At 42.5% G+C, this 22,735-nt stretch overlaps 1 protein-coding gene across 1 annotated transcript in view; it reads right to left on the bottom strand.

Annotated features, from left to right (window-relative positions):
- Gab2 (GRB2 associated binding protein 2) overlaps positions 1-22,735 on the bottom strand; it is a 164,934-nt gene that overhangs the window by 28,850 nt on the left and 113,349 nt on the right. Inside the window, exon 3 of the mRNA XM_060367596.1 lies at positions 1,221-1,464. Coding sequence (XP_060223579.1) covers positions 1,221-1,464 — 244 coding nt within the window. The remainder of the gene's footprint in view (positions 1-1,220; positions 1,465-22,735) is intronic.

The following is a 22,735-nucleotide window of genomic DNA, read 5'->3' as shown; positions in this document are numbered from 1 at the left end:
AGAGAATAAAAGTTGGTTCTCCTCTGCCACCTTGTAGGATCTAGGGATTGAAATCAGGTCATTAGACCTGTAATGTGTAAGTGACTCTACCTATTGTACCATCTTCCTGGTCCTTTGCCTTAGGTTTAAAAACAGGAATTATACATTACTAAATTAATTTAGAAACATGATTTGTAATCTGGCTATGGTATTAATTGGGAACATATTCTGGTAAAACTCTAATAACGAGAACAAAGCTAATAAAAACAGGTGTAGGTTCTGCACCTAGAATGTGCTCTAGATAATAGATTTCCTAAGATAATAGATACAATTCCTTTCTCTGCTGTCTGCTCACAGCCACACACCACATGGGGGTGATGGATGGGCTCTTGTAGTATGCTGGCTGTAATGGTTAATCTTGGTTGTCAACTTGACCACATCTAGAATCATCACAGCAATGCACTTCTTACACTGTCTGTGATGGTATTTCTGGAAATGTTAAACTGAAGAGAAAAGACACAACCTGTGTGTAAGGGGAACCATGACATGGGATGGGGTCCTGGAGTGAATCTAAAGGAGGAAGCAGGCTACGCCTCAGTATTTGTCTCTGCGTCTGGTTTGGAGGCCCATGCTCCTGTCACTCTGTCTTTTTTTGCTACAGTACTGTATCCCTTTTTAAACTAGGAGCCAGAATAGACCCTTCCTCCTAGAATTTGGATAGGAGAAAAGTAATTTATACACTGACATAACAGAGTGATTGAATTTAATATTAGCTAATATAACATGAACACATTTAAGGTTACATTCATACATACATATTCGTATGAATGGTAGTTGTTACGAGGAACAGAACAGCCATAGATTTGAGAGACAAGGAGTCTCTAGGCAGTGTGAAGGGTCTGAACTCTTAAGGCTGGCAAGAAATTGACTGTTACGCTGTAGTTCTGAAACCTTATCCCCTAATGCTTCTTATTCCCAGATCAAACAAAATTTTTATAACATGATTGCTGATAATGAGATAATAATTTCTTTGGAGTTCAATGGTGATTTTGCAGCAACACAGATTAACCGAAAAATTTGAAGGCTACACAAACAATAAAAGGTTTTGTTATCTTTGTGTTTGTTTGCCTAAAAACATAAACATTTTTACTCTGTTGTCTTTAAAACTGAAATTCAGGGACTGAAAATCAATTGGCCCTAAGTAATCATTTTTCCACATGGTGGCCATGGTGGTCTCCTACCTTGCATTTTCTGTCCTTCGGCTTATGCACTGGTGCAAGTAGAGATACTCCTGAGGTGCACTGGTGGACAAGGCAGGCTGCATGTGGCTTGACACAGGGGGCTCAAACGTGAATAAAGTGGGCTGGCTAGAGTGTGAGGGAGCTGAGGACTTCCGTTCTCGGAGCAGGTGCTGACTGGAACTGCTGAACTCAGCTGGAGAAGAGCGGGGGCCATGACTGGCTGAAGAAAGGTTTCTCAGGGAATCTGTGAAAAGAAGAGCTCTGTGAATGAAATAAGGAAGGGAAGGTGTCTTTATCCTAAAGACGGCTGTCAGAGGAAAACAAAGTAATGCAGCTGTTGCATTTTCTCCTTTATACACTAATTTCCTTTGTCTTCCCAGGGAGGACGGTTGGGCCACACAGCTGTCTTGGCTGAATGGGAGATGAGTCACACCTCCAAAAATCTTAGGAGTAGCCTTAAGGCCAGGCTATCATGACCAGATCTGGTCTGCTCTATCCCAGGGGGTTTACCTACCCACCCCCAGGAGAGTGACCCTGCCAGGGGCAAGACTAGACTCCGGATGGGTGAGTACCATGCTTCGTTCTTGTTGGTGGCTCCTGTGGGGAGCAGATGAGGTCTGGTATGAGTGTGTATTGCTGACATGGCCACAGCCATGTCAAGGACCCCAGTGACTCTGACCCACAAGAATGGCAAAGCCTTCAGGTGAGGTTCAGAGGCATGGCAAGGCCTTCCTCTGGTCTATGTAACACTGTTTATGAATAAGGGACCAGTGTGTGCAAAACTGGCCAGTGTGTGAAAAAACTAGCAACCTCAGCTTCCTCCTTCTGGACAACTGCAACCTAAGGGTGTTTTCCTACAGAGATCTCCTACCCAGACTAGCTAACTTCTCCTCCTGTGTTGTACACATAATAACGGCTGAGTTTCTGGTGTCCATCAGAATGAGCACAGCCCATCAGATCCTGGCTTTTCAGTATGTCCGAATGTTGTTTCTGGTTGACCTGGAACTCATACGCAGACATATTAGGCTAACTCATAGAGATCTGCCTGCCTCTGCCTCCAGAATGCTGGGATTAAAGTTGTACACCACCATGCCTGGCTGGCTGTTCTTTCTTCATTCTCCTGTTACACTAGTCAAGGTATCCAGGACCAAGCTGGGTAGGGTATTGCAGGTTCCTGCTATTATTACTTCCCTCAAGGCTTCTGGCTTTGCTAAATGAGACATTGCTTACTGAAGATTCACTGGATAGGGTCAAGAACTGTGCCTTTCTGTGATAATAATAAAATCACAAATGAATGCAGAACTGTTTCTTCAGACCAGACCCCTGCTGGTCCTGCTATTCTCCCATCTTCCAAGGGCAACTTTATTCTCTATTTCCCACTTTTCTCTTTCCACTGGTCCTCCTTTGTTTCTTCTTATCTCAAACTCAAGTGAGGTATGTGAGGACAGATAAAAGCTTAGAGTACTACACCCCAAGCCCAGAGCATTATTCATTTGGCTGGCTGTCTAAGCTTAGTCCACATTTCCCTAGTCTGACCTACTTCCTGCTTTCTCTCCACACATAAGCAAAGCAGATGGAAGCATCATCAGGCTCTGAGCATAGCAGCCGTTTTTTTTTTTTTTTTATTGTTTCACCATATGCTGTTCCTTCATCCTGAGTTTCATCTCTATACTTCTAAGACTTCAACATCCAGTGCAGATATTACATTCCCACAAAAACCTTCCTGAATGCTTTTTTTCTTTCTGGGCACTGACGTGTTCTGTCTCATGGTTTGTTTAGATCGATGGTTCTTCTGTTTTCTTGCTCTTGGTTTCTAAGAACTGTGTCAGTGAAATTATTGCCTAGACAGTCCCAGCACTTACCTAATTAAGTTCTACATAGAAGGATCTCAGTCCATGATTATAAAAGAAACCCTTTTTGCATTTAAAAATTACAACGGTGAAACATGGGCTAGGATCAGATGGAAGGGGAGGAGGACCACCCATCAGTGGACTTAGAGAGGGGCAGAGAGGAGATGAGGGAGGGAGGGTGGGATTGGGAGGAAATGAGGGAGGGGCCCACAGCTGGGATACAAAGTGAATAAACCGTAACTAATATAAAAAATAAAAATTTAATTAAAAAACAAAACAAAAAACAAGGAAATCATGAAATTTGCAGGCAAATGGTGGGATCTAGAAAAGATCATCCTGAGTGAGGTATCCCAGAAGCAGAAAGACACACATGGTACATACTCACTTATAAGTGGATATTAGACATATAATGTAGGATAATCATTCTAAAATCTGTACACCTAAAGAAGCTAAGCAAAAAGAAGGACCCTGGGTAAGAAGATCAATCCTCATTCAGAAAGGCACATGGGATAGACATTGGAAGAGGGAGAAAACAGGGAACAAGACAGGAGCCTACCACAGAGGGACTCTGAAAGACTACTCTGCAGGGTATCAAAGCAGATGCTGAGACTCATACCCAAACTTTGGGCAGAATACAGAGAATCTTATGAAAGAAGGGAGAGATGGAAAGACCTGGAGGGGACAGGAGGTCCACAAGGAGAGCAACAGAACCAAAAAATCTGGGCCCAGGGGTCTTTTCTGAGACTGATACTCCAACCAAGGACCATGCATGGAGATAACCGAGAACCCCTGCACAGATGTAGCCAATGGAAGCTCAGTTTCCAAATTGGTTCCCTAGCAATGGGAAAAGAGACTGTCTCTGACATGAACTCAGTGGCTGGCTCTTTGCTCAGCTCCCCCTGAGGGGGAGCAGCCTTACCAGGCCACAGAAGAAGACAATGCAGCCAGATAGACTAGGATCAGATAGAAGGGGGGGAGGAGCTCCCCTATCAATGGATTGGGGGAGGGGCACAGAAAGAGAAGGGGGAGGTTGGGGTATTGGGAGGGGATGAGAGAGGGGACTACAGCTCAGATACAAAGTGAATAAACTGTAATTAATAAAAAATAAATAAAATTTAAAAATTACAATAGTGAAACATATTCTCAAGAAATAAAGGTATAAGTTCAGGTAATGTACTAGGTAAGGAGGAATATTTTGGGCATGTTTGCTTTCTAGAGTTATCCAGATCCTATCAGAAAAGGCAAGGTTCTTTAGCTTCTCTCTGTTTTCTGACCTATTTAGGCTGTACCATCCACATGGCCCAAGGCAGGATCACCAGCTCATTAATGCTCTACAGCACTAATTACTCTCTAGCCATTCCTAATACTGGAAAGGGCATCTTCTGTCAGGGTAGAAGAGAGAAAACCAATGAGCCTCTGGGGAAAAACTGCTCCACAATAGCTGTATTGATCTCCAAAATGAATTCCTATAACAGGTCTCCTAGTGACCTGGATGTTTGTTAACTGAATAAATGCATTTATTATTCCGTTGGATTTGCAAAATGAACTCTCTAATGGTGGATGAGAGAGGGTTTATTCTAGGGACAGAGTAGTCATGGCACCAAGGGAGGGACACAAGCTGTTTTACCTGAGAAGACACAGGGGAGGTGTAAAAAAATAAAGGCTTTGATGGGGCTCTCTACTGTCAGTTGAGTTTCTGGCTTACTCTTGCTTTTTCTACCTCTTTATTTCTCAGACCTTCCTAGAACTTCCCTCTGATCTAAAGCCTTTCTCTGGAGGACTATTGACTATCACCAGGCTTTAAATGCCACCCACGTGGTGATAACTCTCACACTTCAAACTCAGTTCTTCCAGGGTTTCCTAGTGTGCATCACCTCTATCTGCTGGGCTCTTCCTTCAGATGTCCTATTAGCTGGTAAAGCTCAACAACCAGAGCCAAAGTCCTTATTCCTGCACTTCTGCCTCAGGGAAGCACATCAATACCTTTCCCCACCAGTTGTCCAAGCCCAGTCACCATCTGTGACTCTGCCCTGCTTCTGTGTTCATGTCAGTCTGCTCCTGCCCCACTTAGCAATGCTTCCTGTTCTTAAGATGACTTTCAGAGCTCTGTCTCTTTTGAAAACTATCTTCATGTTTATTTCTTCAACAGTATTTCTTATCAATTCTCCTTGCACTTCAGAGGATTTCCAGGAACATGCCAGTCTCTCCTTCATCATTCGGCTCCTTAGGCAAACTCAGTGAAGGCAGAGCTTCCAACGCTTTCATAGTATCTGTGTTCTGTGTCATGCCTAATGCATCATACAACTTAATATTTGTTGGCCAAACAAATAAAACACACAAGATAATGAAGCACTATTTCTTCAGTAACAGTTACTGATTTCTTTTTGCCTTCAGTGTTAGTATTTTGGAACACAACCTGCTCCTGGGTTACCCAGCAACTTATGATGTCATCATGTGTCGCCAGCCAGGTGGCCGCACCTGGAAGGCATGGTTACCTTGCCCCTTAAAGGGCCAACCCTGACATGTGGTCTCTCTCTCTTACTCTCTCTCTCTTACTCCTTCTCTCTTACACTCTCTCTGTCTCTGTCTCTCACACTCTCCCACTCTCTTGGGGTGTCCCTTCTCTTTTCTCTCTCTCTCTTCATGTCCTGCTCCCCCTTCCTCCATACCCACTTAATAAACCTCTTGCAGAGAATATCGGTTGACCAGCCTCATGCTTTTTTAATAATAACATTGGCGCAATGGCTAGGATAGGGGCTCTCCTAGCAAAGCTAGGAACCTTTTTGGACTCTGGACAGGACTGTTACAACTGATTTTCTCTGCTCTATGCCCAAAAACCGAGCCCCAGTGTAAAGCATCGGCTTGCTTGGACCCCCTGGGGCCATGATCGGGCAGCCTTGCCAGTTGGTCCTCCCTGGTTCCCCGGGCTGCTTCCGCTCTCCCCAGGCTTGGGTCCCTGTCCTGTGGCTGGTGCCCGTGCTCCAATCTGGCACCGTGGCCGGGGCTCTCTGAGAGTCTCGGCTATGCAGTCCAGCTCCCACCGCAGTGGCCAGCCCTGCCCCAGCTTGGATCTCTGTGCTGTCTGCAACAGCAGCGTTTGGTAAGAGGGTAGGTCGCTCTACCCGGGTACCCTGGGGAGAGGTGAACCAAAAGGGACCCTGTTTGCTATTCCGGCGCCGAGCCTGGGAGATTCATGCAGGCGCTAAAATTAACCTTAAAGGCTTGGCGCGATCAGTCGGGGAAACTTTTAAATTTCCCTCAGCATCCCCGGCAGGTGCCATGTTGGTCCTGGGAGGGAGTGAGCGTAACTATAGCTTAACCATTCACTTAACAACGTGGTGTAGCACCATCTTAGGTTCGGGCAAACAGGCTCTGCCTCCCGCGCCCTGCCATCCTGCCATGCACTTGCCCCTCCCCCACCAAGCTGCGTTCCACTCCTGCTACTACGGTGCCTGCCGCTGCCTGTTGTGTCTTGCTATGCACTTCCCCACCCCCCCAATCTTTCGTTTTGCTTCTAGCCTCGTTTTGCTTCTAGCCCTGTGCTTTCTTCTAGGAGGCTGTTTCCAAGCTTAAAAAAAAAAATCTTTTCTGTACACTTTACTCTTATATTTTAAATTCCTTATCTAAAGCTTTATATAATCTTCTCATTGGGTTTGCATTTATAAGTCTTAATGATAATTAACTCTTTATCTTATCTTTTAGTGTAGGCCACAACAACGAGCCTCATTTCAAGTTGGTATGGATTTTTATAAAAATTCAAAGTTACATTTTACTATCTTATGATTCAACCCTGCTTCAAAATAAATTTTATATAATAGTAAAATTTCAAAGTTATAAATATCTATTCAAATTAAGTTGGTTTATGTGTTGCTCAAATATAATTTTAAAATTGCTTTATACTGTTCTGCTCAGGGGTTCATTATTATGTACAAGTTGTTTACCAATATTCTAAATTAAGATCTATTAATTTTAAAGGTATTTATTTATGTTAAAACTGGGTCAACTTACTGTATCTCTACTATCAAAAGGTTAATATAAGCTTGGTCTTGTTCTCTAAAAATGATGTTATTAATCTGTAGTATAGCCTTAACTACTATAAGCTATAAACTTTTATATATTAAATCATACAAAAACTCTTATGCTCTCACTTTAATAAATTATATTCATGACTTGTAAGGTTCTAACTTAGCAAGGACAAAACCTAAAGTCCTAATATTTAATGGTTAACAAATGCAAGTTAATAGTCATCTCATAGATATATATTTATAGTCCTACAGATGCAAACATGGTCTCACTGCAATTTTTAATAAACAGCTGAGGATGGTCCTTGAGCACCATACAGCAGTTGGTAAAAATAGTGAGCCATCCCGCCTGGCTCTAGACCTAAGCTGCGCTCTGCTGGCGTTCCCGCAAAAAGGCAAGAGGTTTGCATAGCCAAAAGTCCATTTCACCAGGTGATGTTTTCAAATGCAGCCAAGTGGGTGCTGGTCCAGCTGCTGATATGCCAAAGCTGGCTGCTGGCAAACTGGCCTCTGGAAGTCAAAATGCTCCCAAGCAGGCTTGTCCTCTGTGCCCAGCCATGGAGGTTCAACCAGCACAAGAGCCACAGACATTTCCAGCCTTCTGGCTCATTGGCCTGGTGGAGGACAAATGGCTCCTTTACTCAGCAACCTCCACACCTCTCGCCCAGCACTGAGCAGAATGAAGTCCCATGGACATATTGCCAACTTCTGTGTTGGGAGACTTCAGGTGCCTTCCCAGTTCTCTTCATATGCAGGAGGCCAGGCCTTAAGCCTAAGTCCTAGAGCTGCTATTTTCAGGCCTAGGCACAGTCCAGACTCAAGAAACAGGCCTAAATGAAACTATGTCTCATGGTAAATAACTAAATACAAAGGTCCCTCTCAAAAAAACATATGTGAGAGATGTCTTAAGGTTAATAAATACAAGTTATACATATTTGAGGGTCTAAAAAAGTGTCTTAAGGTTGGTAAATACAAGTTATACATGTTTGAGAGTCTAAAATGTGTCTTAAGGTCAAGAATGCAACTTATAAATGTTTGAGGGTCTAAAAAAATGTTTTAAGGTTGGTAAATGCAAGTTATAAAGGTTACAAGGTCTAAGGTGATCTAAGGTATCATAAATAGGTAAAAAGGCTTAATATTTCCTTCTGTTGTTATGCTACTGTTGTATTGACTGTCCAGAGTAGGTAAAAAGGCTTAATATTTCCTCCTGTTGCTAAGCTACTGTTGTATTGACTGTCCAGAGTAGGTAAAAAGGCTTAATATTTCCTCCTGTTGCTATGCTACTGTTGTATTGACTGTCCAGAGTTCTAACCTTTATCAATAGTGCTCTAATTTATTAATCTGACTCTGATACAAAAACATTCCACTATACCACGTACTATTATGGTTCTAAGCTCAAGATTGTAAGCCTCCATAATGTGTATGCTTATACTAAAAGTTAAGATCAAGTGAGTTTCCCTTTACTTCATAAAAGGCTTTTGCCTTTTCAGAGCTCATCTTAAAAAAATACTTATGCTATTAACACAAATATATATGTCTACTGCCTTTTTCTACAATGCAGAGTACAATTGTGATACTAACGTGTCTAAAGTTTTATCTCCTTCTTAAAACTTAAAAGTAATCATTGTAAGCTGCCAAAAGTCCACCTAAATCCACCTCTCAGGTCAACTGGACTCCAGATAAGTACTGCACTTATTGCCTATCTCAAAAGGTGGGACTCCTCCCCTTTCCCTGGTTTTGGGACTCCCTTTCCTGGCTACCAGACTGGATGCAACACTGGTTGGATTGCTGAGTTCTCCTTATTGACCAGCCACTAGATTGGTGAGTTCACTTTTCCAGCATAAAACACCTCTCTTGGTAAGGGAAGCTTGACTGTAGAGCTCTGGTAACTTTGTACTATCTTTTGAGACGGAGGGACCCCCCCCCCCCCGCCAGCTGTAGCCTTAACTGTCTAGGGTTGACCCTCTATGCTGACCTCCATTTTAGGGCCCCACTCTCCCTTAGGCGGTATGTTCCCACTCGCACATGGTTCCTTCCCCTCACTCGCTCGCTCATGTAAAGTCCTAGCGCTAGGTGAACCGTTGTGCCCCGGCCGTGCCCCACCCATGCCCCAGTCCCTGGCCAAAAGCTGATAAGCTATTGGACTAGGTAGCACCCCTCTTGCTCGGAGTCACACCTTCCCATTGGGATGCCTGTGGAAGGTCGTTGACTTTTCTGCCCACAATGGGAGATGCCCAGACGCCCATCCCTCCTGATAGGATGTCCTCTGGAGAATTTTAAGTTTCTACACCTAGTGCCAGCTGGCACCAGGGCTTCTAAGTTTACACACTTCTGTAACCAAAGTTCACCTCAATGACAGATCTAAAACAAAGCCTTCCTTAAATATTGCCAGTGACTGGGTAAATAAAGGTCCCCCCAGGCAGACAGAGGTTCCCATGTTCAAGCCTCATTGATCCAAACCTTCTATTCCTGTTTGCTCTCCCAAAAGTTTTCAGTGTACACCCACAGGATTTTCTCCATAACCTACTCAACTTTATCTTTTGCCTATATATGTGTTTCAGTGTCCTGCCAGACACAGATGTTTCCTACTGCCACAACATCGCCAAAGCAGCTACAGGTGTTCAACTCTGATCTCTCGGACTTCCAACAAGCTGCAGGTGTTCAACTCTGACCTCACAGACTTCCAACAAACTGGACCTTCCCTCCCAGCCATGGATGTTCTTGCAGACCCTGGAAAGCATCAAAGCAGCCTATTCCTCCTGGACTTGGCCAACATTTCAGCCTTTTGACCTCCCTACAGTGCCCCCAGTGTCAGCAGGAAGTAGCCAGAAGAGAATCTACACCCGTTATTCACTTGTTGTTAACAAAAGGTGGAAATGGTGTGCTTCAGGACCGGGACAGGCAGCTCCAGGTTCTCCCAGCGTTCCCCTGCTACCTTGTGTGGCTGGCAACTCTCTACTGACAACCCTCTACCCTAAATTTTCCAGGGCAGAGGCTTCCCTTGCTCTTGACCTTGCAATCTGACCATTTTGTTGCTATAATTCTTCTCTCTCTCAACCCCTTGCATGACTACCAAGGGCTGCTTCCAATGAGCCTAAATTTATATACTTTAACTTACCTTATAAAAAGCAGCCCAAGCTCCCCATTTTTTAATTATAGGAAAAGGGAGGGATGTTAGTATTTTGGAATACAACCTGCTCCTGGGTTACCCAGCAACTTATGATGTCATCATGTGTCACCAGCCAGATGGCCACACCTGGAAGGCATGGTTACCTTGCTCCTTAAAGGGCCAACCCTGACACACCGTGGTCTCTTTCTTACACACACACACTCTCTCTCTTACTCTCCTCTCTTACTTTCTCTCTCTTTCTCTCGGGGTGCCCCTTCCCTTTTCTCTCTCTCTCTCTTCATGTCCTGTTCCCCCTCCCTCCATAACCTCCTAATAAACCTCTTGCAGAGAATATCAGTTGACCAGCCTCATGCTTTTTAAATAACATTACATTCAGAATAAAGGTTCCTCAGTTTGACAAGGAAGGGCATTTATCAATAACCTATATATTTTGTCTTGTCACTCAGTGCTCCCTCACCTCCTGCAATGAATTATTAACCTGTGCATAAAAATAAAAGGAACGATTATCTTTACCTCTGCAGCCCTCACTTTAGGTGTAGACTGCAGTCAGTTTTGTGATGAACGGTATTTTCTTGCAGAGTCACGTTGCCTCTCAGAGTCTCAGTTTCCTTATTTATAATTCAACACAGGGAGTTGGAAGACACAGACAATGTTTACTGCCTTTATTTACTTATTCGTTTCATTATGTTTGTGCTGGGGGCTAGATATGTATACCACAGTACACATGAGGAGATGAGAGGTGCCTACATATCAAGGATCTCTACACAGCGATACCCTACATAGTGAGAAAAGAAAACAAGACAAAACACCAATAAAATGTCTCTGACTGAATTTATGCGATCATCTCCTGGTGCCTTATTTTTGAGAGTTGTCTCTCTTTCTACCATGTGGATCTGGGGTGGAGTGAGGGCATATGTAAAATCAGGCTGTCAAATTTAGCATCAAGTGCCTTTACCTGCTGAACCTTTTCACAGGCCCAAGAGAGACAATCCTGACAAGCAGTGCACACACAATCTTACATGTTGTAGGTATGACACACGCTCCAATTATCTATGTATCGTTAGTTCCTGTAACTGAGCACATTAAATACATATTTCTTGAATGTGTATACTGAATAAACAGAAGATTTTCCCTAGCACAAAAATCCAAAATTGTATGTACCTGTGGGCAAGACCTGGTTTTTTTTTTTATATTAATAAGTTTGAGCAGAGAGTTGAGTTGAGTTGGTCCCGCTGTCATCCCAATGCCCATGAAACAAGCTAACTCCATGTAAAGGTCTGTACCTCTAGAAAAGTTCTGTCAAAACTGGCTTACATCAGTCCTTGCTTAAATCACAGTTTTGCTTACACTCTACAAAAGCCCTGCCTTGCCTGATATGGTAGTGCATACCTATAAAGCACTTCAGAGCCTGAAGCAGGAGAGCCACTGCAAGTTTGAGGCCAGTCTGCACTACAACGATGAATTTCAGGCTTGCCTGCCTTATAGCGTGAGATCTTGTATCAAAACCAAAACAAAATATCAATAAGAGATCTCTGCCTGGGGGTTAGGAACATGGCTCAGGGGTTAAGAGCACTTGCTGTTCTTGCTGAGGACTGGGATTTGGTTCCCAGCAGCACAAAGTGGCTCACAACTGTTTCAGCTCCAGTCCCAGGGGACCTGTTGTCTTTCCCTGATTTTCTTGGGCATCGGACATCCACACACTGCACATATATGTGTTCCTAGCTGCATTCTAAATATTTGTCCTTATGCTCACAGATAAGTGTAGCCAGTCCGCATCCCTCTTCAAGCAAACTTTTCTTTGCAACATATGGAGGCTACTACAAAAAACCATGATCAATCAAAATGCAGAGTTGTGGAGCCCAGTCCCGAGTATTGTATCTACAATACAACTTCCACACCTAGGGCTCAGGGATCATTGCAGACAGGAGCACAGAAAGAGCGTAAGAGCCACAGGAACAGGGAGTTTGTGAAATTGTGTCTCCTCTAATGTCATGAAGTCTCACCAACATGACTGTCTGCACAGGAGCTGAACAAGAAAACAACAATAGGAGGCTGGAGAGATGGCTCAGAGGTTAAGAGCACTGTCTGCCCTTCTAAAGGTCCTGAGTTCAATTCCCAGCAGCCACATAGTGGCTCAAAACCATCTACGTTGAGATCTGGTGCCCTCTTCTGGCCTGTAGGCATCATTGTATATATAATAAACAAATAATTTTTTTAAAGTTCCTTTAAAAAACAAATAAATAAGAAAAATAGCAATAGGTATGCAAACATGATTGGGGGTGGGGAGAGCCTAGAAGGCCCAGAGCCTACACAAAAAACTACAGGCAACTAAGGAACACTGACAGCTGAGGAAATAGTCTTCCACAGGAAAGAGCACAGCAACTGGTTATCCAACGCTAAATGGTCAGCTCTGAAACATACATAAAGGTGTCATTCAGACTGAGCAGGTTTTGTATTTATGTCTTCAGGAATCAATATAAATATATATGCATGTATACATGCAGCAACAATTAATGAAAAAAGAGGCCATGAATTTGAAAGGAGCAAGGAGGGTGATTTGGGAGGACTTCGAGGAAGGGAGAAGGGCGAAATGATACAACTATGTTAAAATCTAAAAAATAAAAGACAACAACCAAATGTGCACGTGTGGGTACACACAACAACAACAACTCCCTCAAAAAAACTTCAAAGCAGTCAATCAAATAAACAAGGTCTTCTTATCTTAGGAACAGTAATAATAGTAATTCCTCATGGAGAACAGCCTGGGTACCATAGAGGGAGCTTTGGGAAGGTGCAAGTATCAGCCAGCTTGGGTTTAGGGCTGCTCTGTTTTGTTCACTCTAGCTATTCCTTTCAGCTAGCAATCGCCTTTGGTCAGTGGAGTGTGTTTTATATGTATGTTCTAGGTACTGCTCATTCCTTGGCTTGGTAGTGTTATGACTTAGGTTTCCACCAGACTATTGGTTCAAAATTTCAAAATTGTATCTAAGTACTTCACAGAACAAAATCTCCACGGTATGATATATATAATAGAAAAGAATGTATCTGTATCGACTGAGAAGCTAAGGGACTGGACTCCTTTTGTAACTCTGTGTCTAGCTTGCTATTTAACATTGAGTAAGGAAGTCTGGTGGACCCTGCCCACCTCAACCGTGTGCACCACACACCTGTTAACTACAGAGGTCTGCTGAGAGGACAAAACTAAAAACAGCACAGCAAAAACCTCACACAGGAATGCTTCTAATAGCACCATTTATGAAAGCCAAAAAGAAGAAATCACTCAAATTGGAGCTGTTGTGGCTAAGTGGCTAAGAGCACTTGCTGCTCTTGCAGGAGATCATAGATCAACATGGTATTTCATAATCACCTGTTAGTTCCAGGATAAGAATAGGTAAAATTTAAGAAAATACAGCTCAAATTGCCCACTAATTAATGAGTGGCTAAATAAAATATGAGAGTCCACAAAGTGGAATATTAGGCATACAAATGAATGAAATACTGATAAATACTATTTTGATGAACCTTCAAAACAATGTAAAGGAAGCCAGTTATAAGAAGTGAAATATATACAGTATAATTTATGTGAATTGTTTGGAACAGACTAATCCACAGACAGAGAAATCAGACACAATGAAGGTCAAAGGCTGAGCATGCTGGCAGTGATGGGGGCAGTCAATAGGGAGAGTGACTGTTAATGACTTTGGGATTGTTTTTGGAACAGTGAAACGGTTCTAAAATTAAGACTGTGGAGGTGGCTCCATGACTGTATGAATACAGCAAACCCATTGACCTGTATACTCAGGTGAACTTTATGGTATGTGAAATATATCTCATTAAAGAGTTAAACATACAGTTTGATAATTTCTCAACAAGCTAAATATACCCATCCCTTCTAAAAGAGTTAAATCTACATGACCCAGCAGTCCCACATGAAGGTGTATATCTTAGAGAAATGTAAAATTATGTTTATGAATGAGCTTGTAGAGAAATGCTCAGGGCCAGGGAGATAGCTTAGTGTATAAAGGTGCCTGTTGCTAATCCTGACCACCTGAGCTTCATCTCCAGGATCAAACTCTTCCTACTGAGCTATCAAACTACTTCAAAATATCAGACACTAGATGGTCATAGTGACTGCATAACCTGTACACTTCAAATGGTTTATAAGAGACCGTACCAATCTGGGGGTGACCCATGCCCTGGCATCCCAGGAGTTCAAAGGTCATGTTTGGCTAAGCCATAAGCTTGAGGCCAGTCTGGAATATATAGTGAGATTGTGTCTCAAATATCGGAACAAAATAATAGAAAACAAAACTAGACCACACACACACACACACCAGTCCTTACCAGGCTATTCAGTGAAGACAGAAGATCAGTAACAGTCTAATGACATATACCTGCCAGGCGTAATAGCTCATGTCTATAATCCCAACTCTTGGGAGGCTAGCCTGGGTTATGTAGTGGGTCCTAGGTCAGCCAAGGATACATAATGAGACTCTGTCTCAAAACAAACAAAAAGATGGAGGAGGAGGAGGAGCAGGAGGAAGAACAAGAGGAAGAGGCCGGTCATGGTGGCACAACCCTTAACTCAGGCTTAACTAAGCAAAGATTACTATGCCTGACGCCAGCCTGGTCTGTGTAGCAAGTTCCAGGCCAGACAGGACAGAGTAATAAGAAACTGCCTCCAAATAAAATACAAAGCCCACCTGACCTTTACCTTTTCCTTATTTCTTTCTTAAGTGAAAACTGAGTACTTGGTAAACACTCAGTCCTCACTAACACGGTGTTCTTTTCACCCCATAATCACAGCAGGGCAATAGGACTTAGAGACCCAAGTGGGTTGGAAAATACAATGATCTTCAAGTCTGAACAGGAGTTAGTTCACCCAACCCCCAAGCTTGGTTCTGCTATAATCCGCCTGAGATCACGTTCAGTCTAGAGCTTTAGTTCACGTCTTTGGAGTCGGGAGGTTAATATCTGGCCTACACCCGGATCTCATGTGGCCGTTTTCAGAGTAGAGACCAGAGTGTGAAAACAGACCATGTATGTATATAAAATGTTAATAATTTTTATTTTTATCGTTTGGAACCTTTTAAAAGAAGAAAATATGGTACAAATAGAAAAAAAAACATAAGACAATGTATAGCTGAAATGCTTTTGGTATGAGATGAACATGCTGTTGCAATGATGTGTCTTGGGTCACTAGGAAGGTCAGTAACACAGCAAAAAGAAAAGAGAGGTTTCCAGACTCTTGGCCTGGCTTCTATCTCTAAGTCTAGACTGAAGATAACGGCTGCAAATGTCTGAGTCAATTTGTTTTCTTTTAAGCAAGGTTTTATTTTTTTCCTTTTCCTCCTGACTTCTTTTTAGGGCTCTAAAAAAATCACCCCCTTCCTTTCCACAACCACCCCTGGGAAGCCTGCCCAGCATGCAAGTACTCCTCCCACCTCTTTGCAAAACTGCAGTGTAGAAAAGCTCAGAGGGTTTCAGTAGAGAGCTCTGCCCAGGCCAGGCCAGCCATCAACAAGCTAGTGATAACAGCAGCAGGAAAGGAGAGCTGGCAGGGATTTCTGGAAAAGATGATTGGCCAAATAATGACTAGTTCCCTTATCTGAATGACCTTTTTATCTTTATCCCTCCTCTCCAAATTATCCTTACCCCCAAAGTCTCAATGGGTCTCAGAATCCAGACACAGGGAAACGGAAGAAAAAAAAAAAAAAAACAACTGGCTTGGACATGGAAGGGTTAGAGATCATTCAATAGAAAGCATTTAGCACAGTACTCAGCCATTCTTACGGTGAGACCTTGAGAAGAAGGGTGAATTGGATGCATGGGCGGCAAGACAGTATCATTATTCTAGTCAACTACCTTAGATGCTACCTGGGGGACTAATAAGAACAGAAAGGACAGCAATGACCATACATAGCAGCTATTATTTATTAGGCACTTACCAAGTATTTCTAGCTATGCTATGAGGAATAGCTATTACTGCTTCAGCAGAGGATCTGAGCTTGGTTCTCAGTACCGTACTGGGCACCTTACAACCACACATAATTCCAGTTGCAGAGTGATTTGACACCTTTGACCTCTATAAACATCTGTAGTCATATACCTACACACATATGTCCTCAGAGTTCAGAGCCGAGACAGGCTTTGGTTCCAGCCTAGGCTCCAGGTTTTGGTCTGTGTGTGTCTGGATTCTGAGGTCCACTGAGATTTTTCAGGGTGAGGATTATTTGGAGAGAAGGGGTAAAAATAAAAAGGGCATTCAGGAAGTAGTTATTATATTAGCCTTGTGGGAAGCAGAGTCAAGGCATAGAATGAAAGTCTAGTCCTAGGTCTGCCATTTTATCTACCTGAGCCACATCTTTCTATTTATAAAAGGAAAGGTTGGGTTAGATTAACAGTTCACATTGAGGACAGAAAACTGATCCCACTGCAGACCCAATGAACCACATCCCTGCAGAGATGCAGGTTATCATTCTCTGATCCGGTTTTAGCAACCAAGGGTTAGGACCCATTGGGAACGCAAGGGTAAAGCAGCTTCTGAAAGTTAAATGAAGGAACAAATACTTTCCAAACCTTTTCTTTGTATCACCAAAGTTAGAAACTAAAAGCCATCCATTTTCTGACTGCCTCTTCATAACAAAAGCTCACAGCTAACTCCGAAGCAACAATGTGTAACAGAAAGAACACTGAAACAGATACTCTAGAAACATGGATCCAAGTCCTAACTTCACTTCACTTTTGCTCTGGGCAAAACTTCTAATGTCTTTATATGCCTCATTTCCCACGCTGTCACACCAAATACCAAGGAGACCACTGACTCTGCAGAGTTCTTTGAAGGATTCAGTGAGAGAAAATAAAGGCAAACAGCACTTTTGTTTGTTTTGTTTTACAGTGCTGAGGATCAGACCCAGGGCCTCACTGATGCTAGGCGAGTGATCTACCAGTCAGCTACACACCCAGTCAATAAAAATCAATCATTTAATTCTCAATAAACTGGTTTTTATTCCAAGAAGTGGGATGGTAGAAGTGAACTTAAAGGTCTAACTAGAGAAAATGGTTGATGAAAGAATATTGAAAACAGAATGGTGTAGGATCCTAAGTGCTGAGTATTCCTATCAGCACTTTTTCCTAACTGAAAAACCAGATGGATAAAGAACCACAAAGATGCAAGACCACTGACAAGTGTGAAGGGCAAGACAGTCGATAGTCCCAGTCATCTGAACTCATAATCACAAGCTTGACATTACTCACAAAGGCACAAGCCTCACAGTCTTTTTATGCGTATCAAAATTACAGAAGTAACTGGCAACATTAAGGGCCATCAAGTGTAATGGCACCGCCAAAGAGATAACCTCATCACCGGCAAACAGAAGAGCCTCTGGGGTCCAACTCCTCATTTACCACTGCTAGTCCTCCCCAAATCTTTCATCTACGAGTCAAGGAATGGTGGTCCAGAGAAGGGAGACTACTTGTTCAAGGTGTTCACTGAGGTGAGAATGAGCTGCGGAATCTTGGAGGGATCTTGGAGGAATGAGGAGGTGTTCTTGACAGTGTACACCTGTAGTCAGTCCTAAGATCTGATCACCAGAACACTGGCTGCCTGGGTGTTGCTTTGTTCTACATTTATGACATTCCTCATATTTGCACAGTAAGTAAACATCTATAAAAACTACTATAAATAATTCTCCAAGTTCAAAAGTATGTTTTCTAGTGTTTACAATCACCAGAAAGCAGAGGAAGTTGAAAGAGGTGCCAGAGACAGGCAGTAACATGAGATCCCAGGAGACCTTTCTATGAATACAATTCTTCAACCCCCTCCGCAAAAGAATCTGAGAAAACATCTCAGTGCTTAGGACAGCCAAGTCTGAACATCCTGACCTTGGTGCATACGATCCTGAGTTATATATTAGCAGAATTGATTCTGTAAAATGCACAGGGGAAACACAGGGGACAGCAGTGAGTGGCTGTAGCTTAGTGCTGTGGCACCTGGTTATATATCCTTAGAGAACTCTCCTTGCCCCAGAGCACCCCATTAAGAGACACAATGCCTTGCATCAGGCCTCTCTAGCCGGAATTAATCGTGCCTTTCTCTTTATCTTTTGTGGTACATATTTTTGTTAGGAATTCACAAATACATCACATAAAACAAGACGACAAGCTTCAGATGTCAGGATCTAGAACACCATTTCTCTGATAATGCTTAGTACAATGCTCCAGGTCTAGCAAAAACCTGGATTTGGCTAAGAAGTCAGTTAACTCAGAATTTTTTCTCCTGGCATCAGTACAATAGATGACCATTCCAGGTTCCAATTCTCTTTGGCTGGAAGAAACTGTTCTCACTTGTGAGGTTTCCTGGATGGTGCATACTCCTGGTTCTGGAGGAAGTCTATTTAACCAGCACTACCCTGCTCATCTGAGAGGGATTAGGCTAACGGGTGTTATTTTCACCTTGCTGGCACACCCACATCTCTCCTGTTTCCTTGTGTGGGGGTTGGGTTGGTTAGGGGTCCCACGTGAAAGGTAGTCCCCTCAAAAAGTTCATTCATACTTGAAATAAACCTTTTTTTTTTTTTTTTTGGAGAAAGGGTGGGAAGATAGTGGTGGGCATGGAACACAAATCCACATATGTTTGCAGCCACTAGGATGGAACACTCTTGTCATTTCCCGAGAGTCACGAGCATTTACTGTATGCTAGAAATCTCAGGCCAGTCTGAAAGGGTAGATCTCGTCCTTGATTTATGAGCTCGTACCACAGAAGCAAAGAGCTAATTTATATTCACAGGAGTGCTTCCATCCTCCCTCTAAGGAGCTCTGGAAACCCATTAGTATTCCTGGGGGAATCAAGCCATCTAGTGGGTACTGTATGTTCAGATTTTAGCGATGCATTTTGAACCTGAGAAACTATACAAAAATATAAAACATTAACAATACTTAAAGCTAATCAACTTTCTAACAGGTTTTTGTTGCTTTCATAGTGACTCTCACTGAGATAGTTGGTGACTGGTGTAAACTCAGACATAATTGTGGGAGCTTACTGAGAATCATCAGCGGTGGGATAATTGAACAACAGCTTTAAACTAATCGGTTTGGCTGTGAGTCTGGAGTCCAAGAGATCTAGCTTCCCTTAGGGAAGTAGGAGGCATGAAGAAGCATCTGAAGGGAACACTGGCTTTAGGAAGGGCGGTGTGACAGTGGGAAGAACTTGAGATTTGGAACCTGAATCTTGGTGTACTCGCTATGAAACTGAGTGCGTCCAAGGCCCTTACTTCGTAAAGTTTGTAAAGACACTAAAGTTTTCTAGGAAGAAACATCTGTGGTCCCTGCACACAGGGACCCTGCTCTAAAAAATCTCCCTCAGTACCTTATTGTAGGAGAAATCTGGAGTGGGAGGGAATCTTGAATTCATTGTTCCCAAACTTCCAGTGTTTGACTAGACAGGACCTGTGAATGCAGTCATCTGGCCTCTGTGGGACAAGTCAAAGGACTGCATGCAGGAGAGCTTGATAGGACCCAGCTTGCAACTGGGAGCTCTTCCTCAGCCTCTGCCTCTAGTTCTGCACCCACTGGAGCTAGTGCTGCTCCAGCTTTCTACTCATCCCTCAAGTTTGCTCTTGATGCTCAGCATATCTAGTTGTTTTTTTTCCACTAGTGTCCCAAAAGGAGAGCCATCCTTTTAATATGACTGGGATGGCAAACACATTAATATCCTATGTACTATATAGGCCCTCCAGAACCTGTGGGAGCTGATTCCATTACATAGCTAGACACGAGTCAGGGAGAAGAGTTGAGAAGGATATGTCATATAAATTACAAAGGACTGCACAGATACCCAGTAGCATTAAAACCACTACTATTCTCATCCGACTAATGAAATCACAGCAAAGAACTTTCCTCCCCAACAGACTTGACCAGCTTTTCAGTCACTCCTTATCACATTACCAGGCTCATTCTGCAAGGTATTTATTGCTGTCATTTACTTGCTTTGTTTTTCATTTGTCTCTTTCTACTTGACTATAAGATCTCTTAGAGGTTTAAATTCTACATATCCTGTTTACTTCTGATGCCTCAATGTGGTGACCATAAAAATAATCCTCTTAGCTGACATAGTGGCACATGCCTTTAGTTCCAGAAGACACAGACAGATCAGTTTGAAGCTAACCTGGTCTATACAGTGAGTCCCAGACTAGCCTGGGCAATACAATGAAATCCTGTCTTTAAAAACAAGAAAAGGAAAACAAACAACTCCCTCAAACCCAACAAAAGGAAATAAAAATCATGCCTCTGATGTGTTCTAATGTGGGCAGCATAACTGATGGACAATCTGGGCAGCCAGCTTTCTGCATCCCTTCCTGTACTTGTGAGCTGTTCTCAGTGCCAGAAGAACCAGAACAGGCCTACTTAAATGAGACATCGAACTTCATTAGCAGATGCCTTTGGCTGGAGAACCTGCACTGAATGGCTGAGCCTGTCTTAGCCCTATGTGGTGGGCTATTCCCTTTTCTTGCCTCTCTCTTTTACAGGTATCAGGCCAGCGTGCTTCTCTTGGATGTTACCTCCTTCCTCTTGCCCTCTTCCTAAACCCCTCACCTTAATTCATCCAATAATCTTTCAGGGTATCTAAACTTTTCTAAATACTGGGTGGGCAAAACAATCTATCCATGGCCACGATCCTCTTCTAGACATCAACTGTGTTGATACCAATATGGCTGGCTTCTAGTAGGAATGAAGACATCTGTAATGAGTCTGAAGAAACTGGAGGTATTGTTTAGGTCAAAGGCAAAAGCTGGCTCAGGCTAAAATCATAGGCAACAAGAATTCTCTGGGATGTCTTGAACGGATAAAGGAAGATCAGCTCTCATTAAAGAATGGAGATAGTAATAACTCTTTTCTAGGCCCCTGTTTGTCTGCTGAAGCCTCCGGACAGGCACTATGACACTTTACTCAAGGACCCCATACGTAGAATTTATGAGTATGGCTTAACAGTTAATAGCACAGGTTCTAGGGCCAAATATTTCGGGTATAAATTTCAGCTCCTTTGTTTTCTAGTTATGTGAACTACAGAAAGTTATTTAACATCTCTGTGCCACTGTTTTCTTATATATAAAATGGGAGTGACAGTAATAAAAAGCATTTATTTTAAGTATTGGAAGAACTACAACCTAGAAAATGCTTAGAACACTGCCTTTTATATAGTAAACTCTAGAAATTGGTTGTTTCACCATTAGTAGTAATTCATTTAAAGAGACATTTGCCTAGGATTGATCCTAAGGACTGCTAAAACATAACAACAGGCACCTCGGTTTTTGAACATTATACTAACTCAAAAGTATAATGCACTTCAATCACCAATGTTGGTAATCTTTATTTAGTAGACAAACTAATCATAGGCAACAAAAATTATTTCAAGTTTGAACGAAAGAGAGACAAGGGTTACTTAGGTTATCACAGAAATCGAAAGTCGAATGGAATTCATGGGAGCCAGGCAGTTGGCGGGCACCTGCGTTCCCAGCTCTTTTGGAATATGCTGAGACTGTGGGATTGCTTAAGCCCAGGACCTGGGCAACATAGTGAGACCCTGTCTCAAAAACAAATAGACAAAACAACTACAAGAACAACGAAGGAACCAGAATAAAATCATATGAGTGGCAGGACCAACAAAACCTCATGAAGGCTGTATGAGGACCATAGAGAAGGTAGCAGCAATTTACTAGCCATATATACAACAGGTATTTAAAATACATGCTTATTGTGTATTAATACTATCTATCCTCTAGTTTTAAGGGGATTCTTAGTCTTTATAATAATCTTGCAATTTTTTTTTTCATTTTACTGATTAAGATGAAAATTGAGGGAGAGAAGTAAGCCAACTTAAGTGATAGTTAAGTTATAGACTGGACCTACTAACATGATCCTACAATACTGTGTATAAAGTATCTTTACAAAGTATAAAGCTTTCTAAGGATTGGAGATGTAGCTCAGAGATAGAGTACTTGCCTAGCACATAACAGTATCTTAGGTTTGATACCCAGAGCCACAAAAAAAAAATCAATTTGCCTTCTATACTAATGTATACATGTATGTGTATAGGCAGTGCTTTTGTTTTTGAGACAGGGTTATCTTATGTAGCCCAGGCTTGCATAAAACTAGATGCCACTATGTCTAGCTAATGTTTGAAGATTTCAAAAATGGCAGATTTTGTCAATATCAACATTATTTGAAATGTTGACTGAAAGTACGAGCCCTGGATTTTCATTCTTGTTTTGCTAGCCAGTAGTATGATCCTGAACAAACTTGTGCCCCTTTCTGTGACCTCTGGTCGTGTCGTCATTTAAGAGTTCAGAACTAAGCATTCTCCAGGGATCTCATATCCAGAATCTCCTATCCTACCCTATCTATTCCCTTCTGTCTTGGCTGGTTGTTCAGGATAATGAGATTCACCAGTCATGAAGAATTATGTTTATTTTCTGCACACAGAAAAGGGGTGAAGAGGTAGGAAATAAGAAAACA

This window comes from Meriones unguiculatus, chromosome 14 (assembly GCF_030254825.1).
Source record: "Meriones unguiculatus strain TT.TT164.6M chromosome 14, Bangor_MerUng_6.1, whole genome shotgun sequence".
NCBI lineage: Eukaryota > Metazoa > Chordata > Mammalia > Rodentia > Muridae > Meriones > Meriones unguiculatus.
The sequence above is the reverse complement of the archived record's forward strand: the minus strand, read 5'-3'. Positions and strand labels throughout refer to the sequence as shown.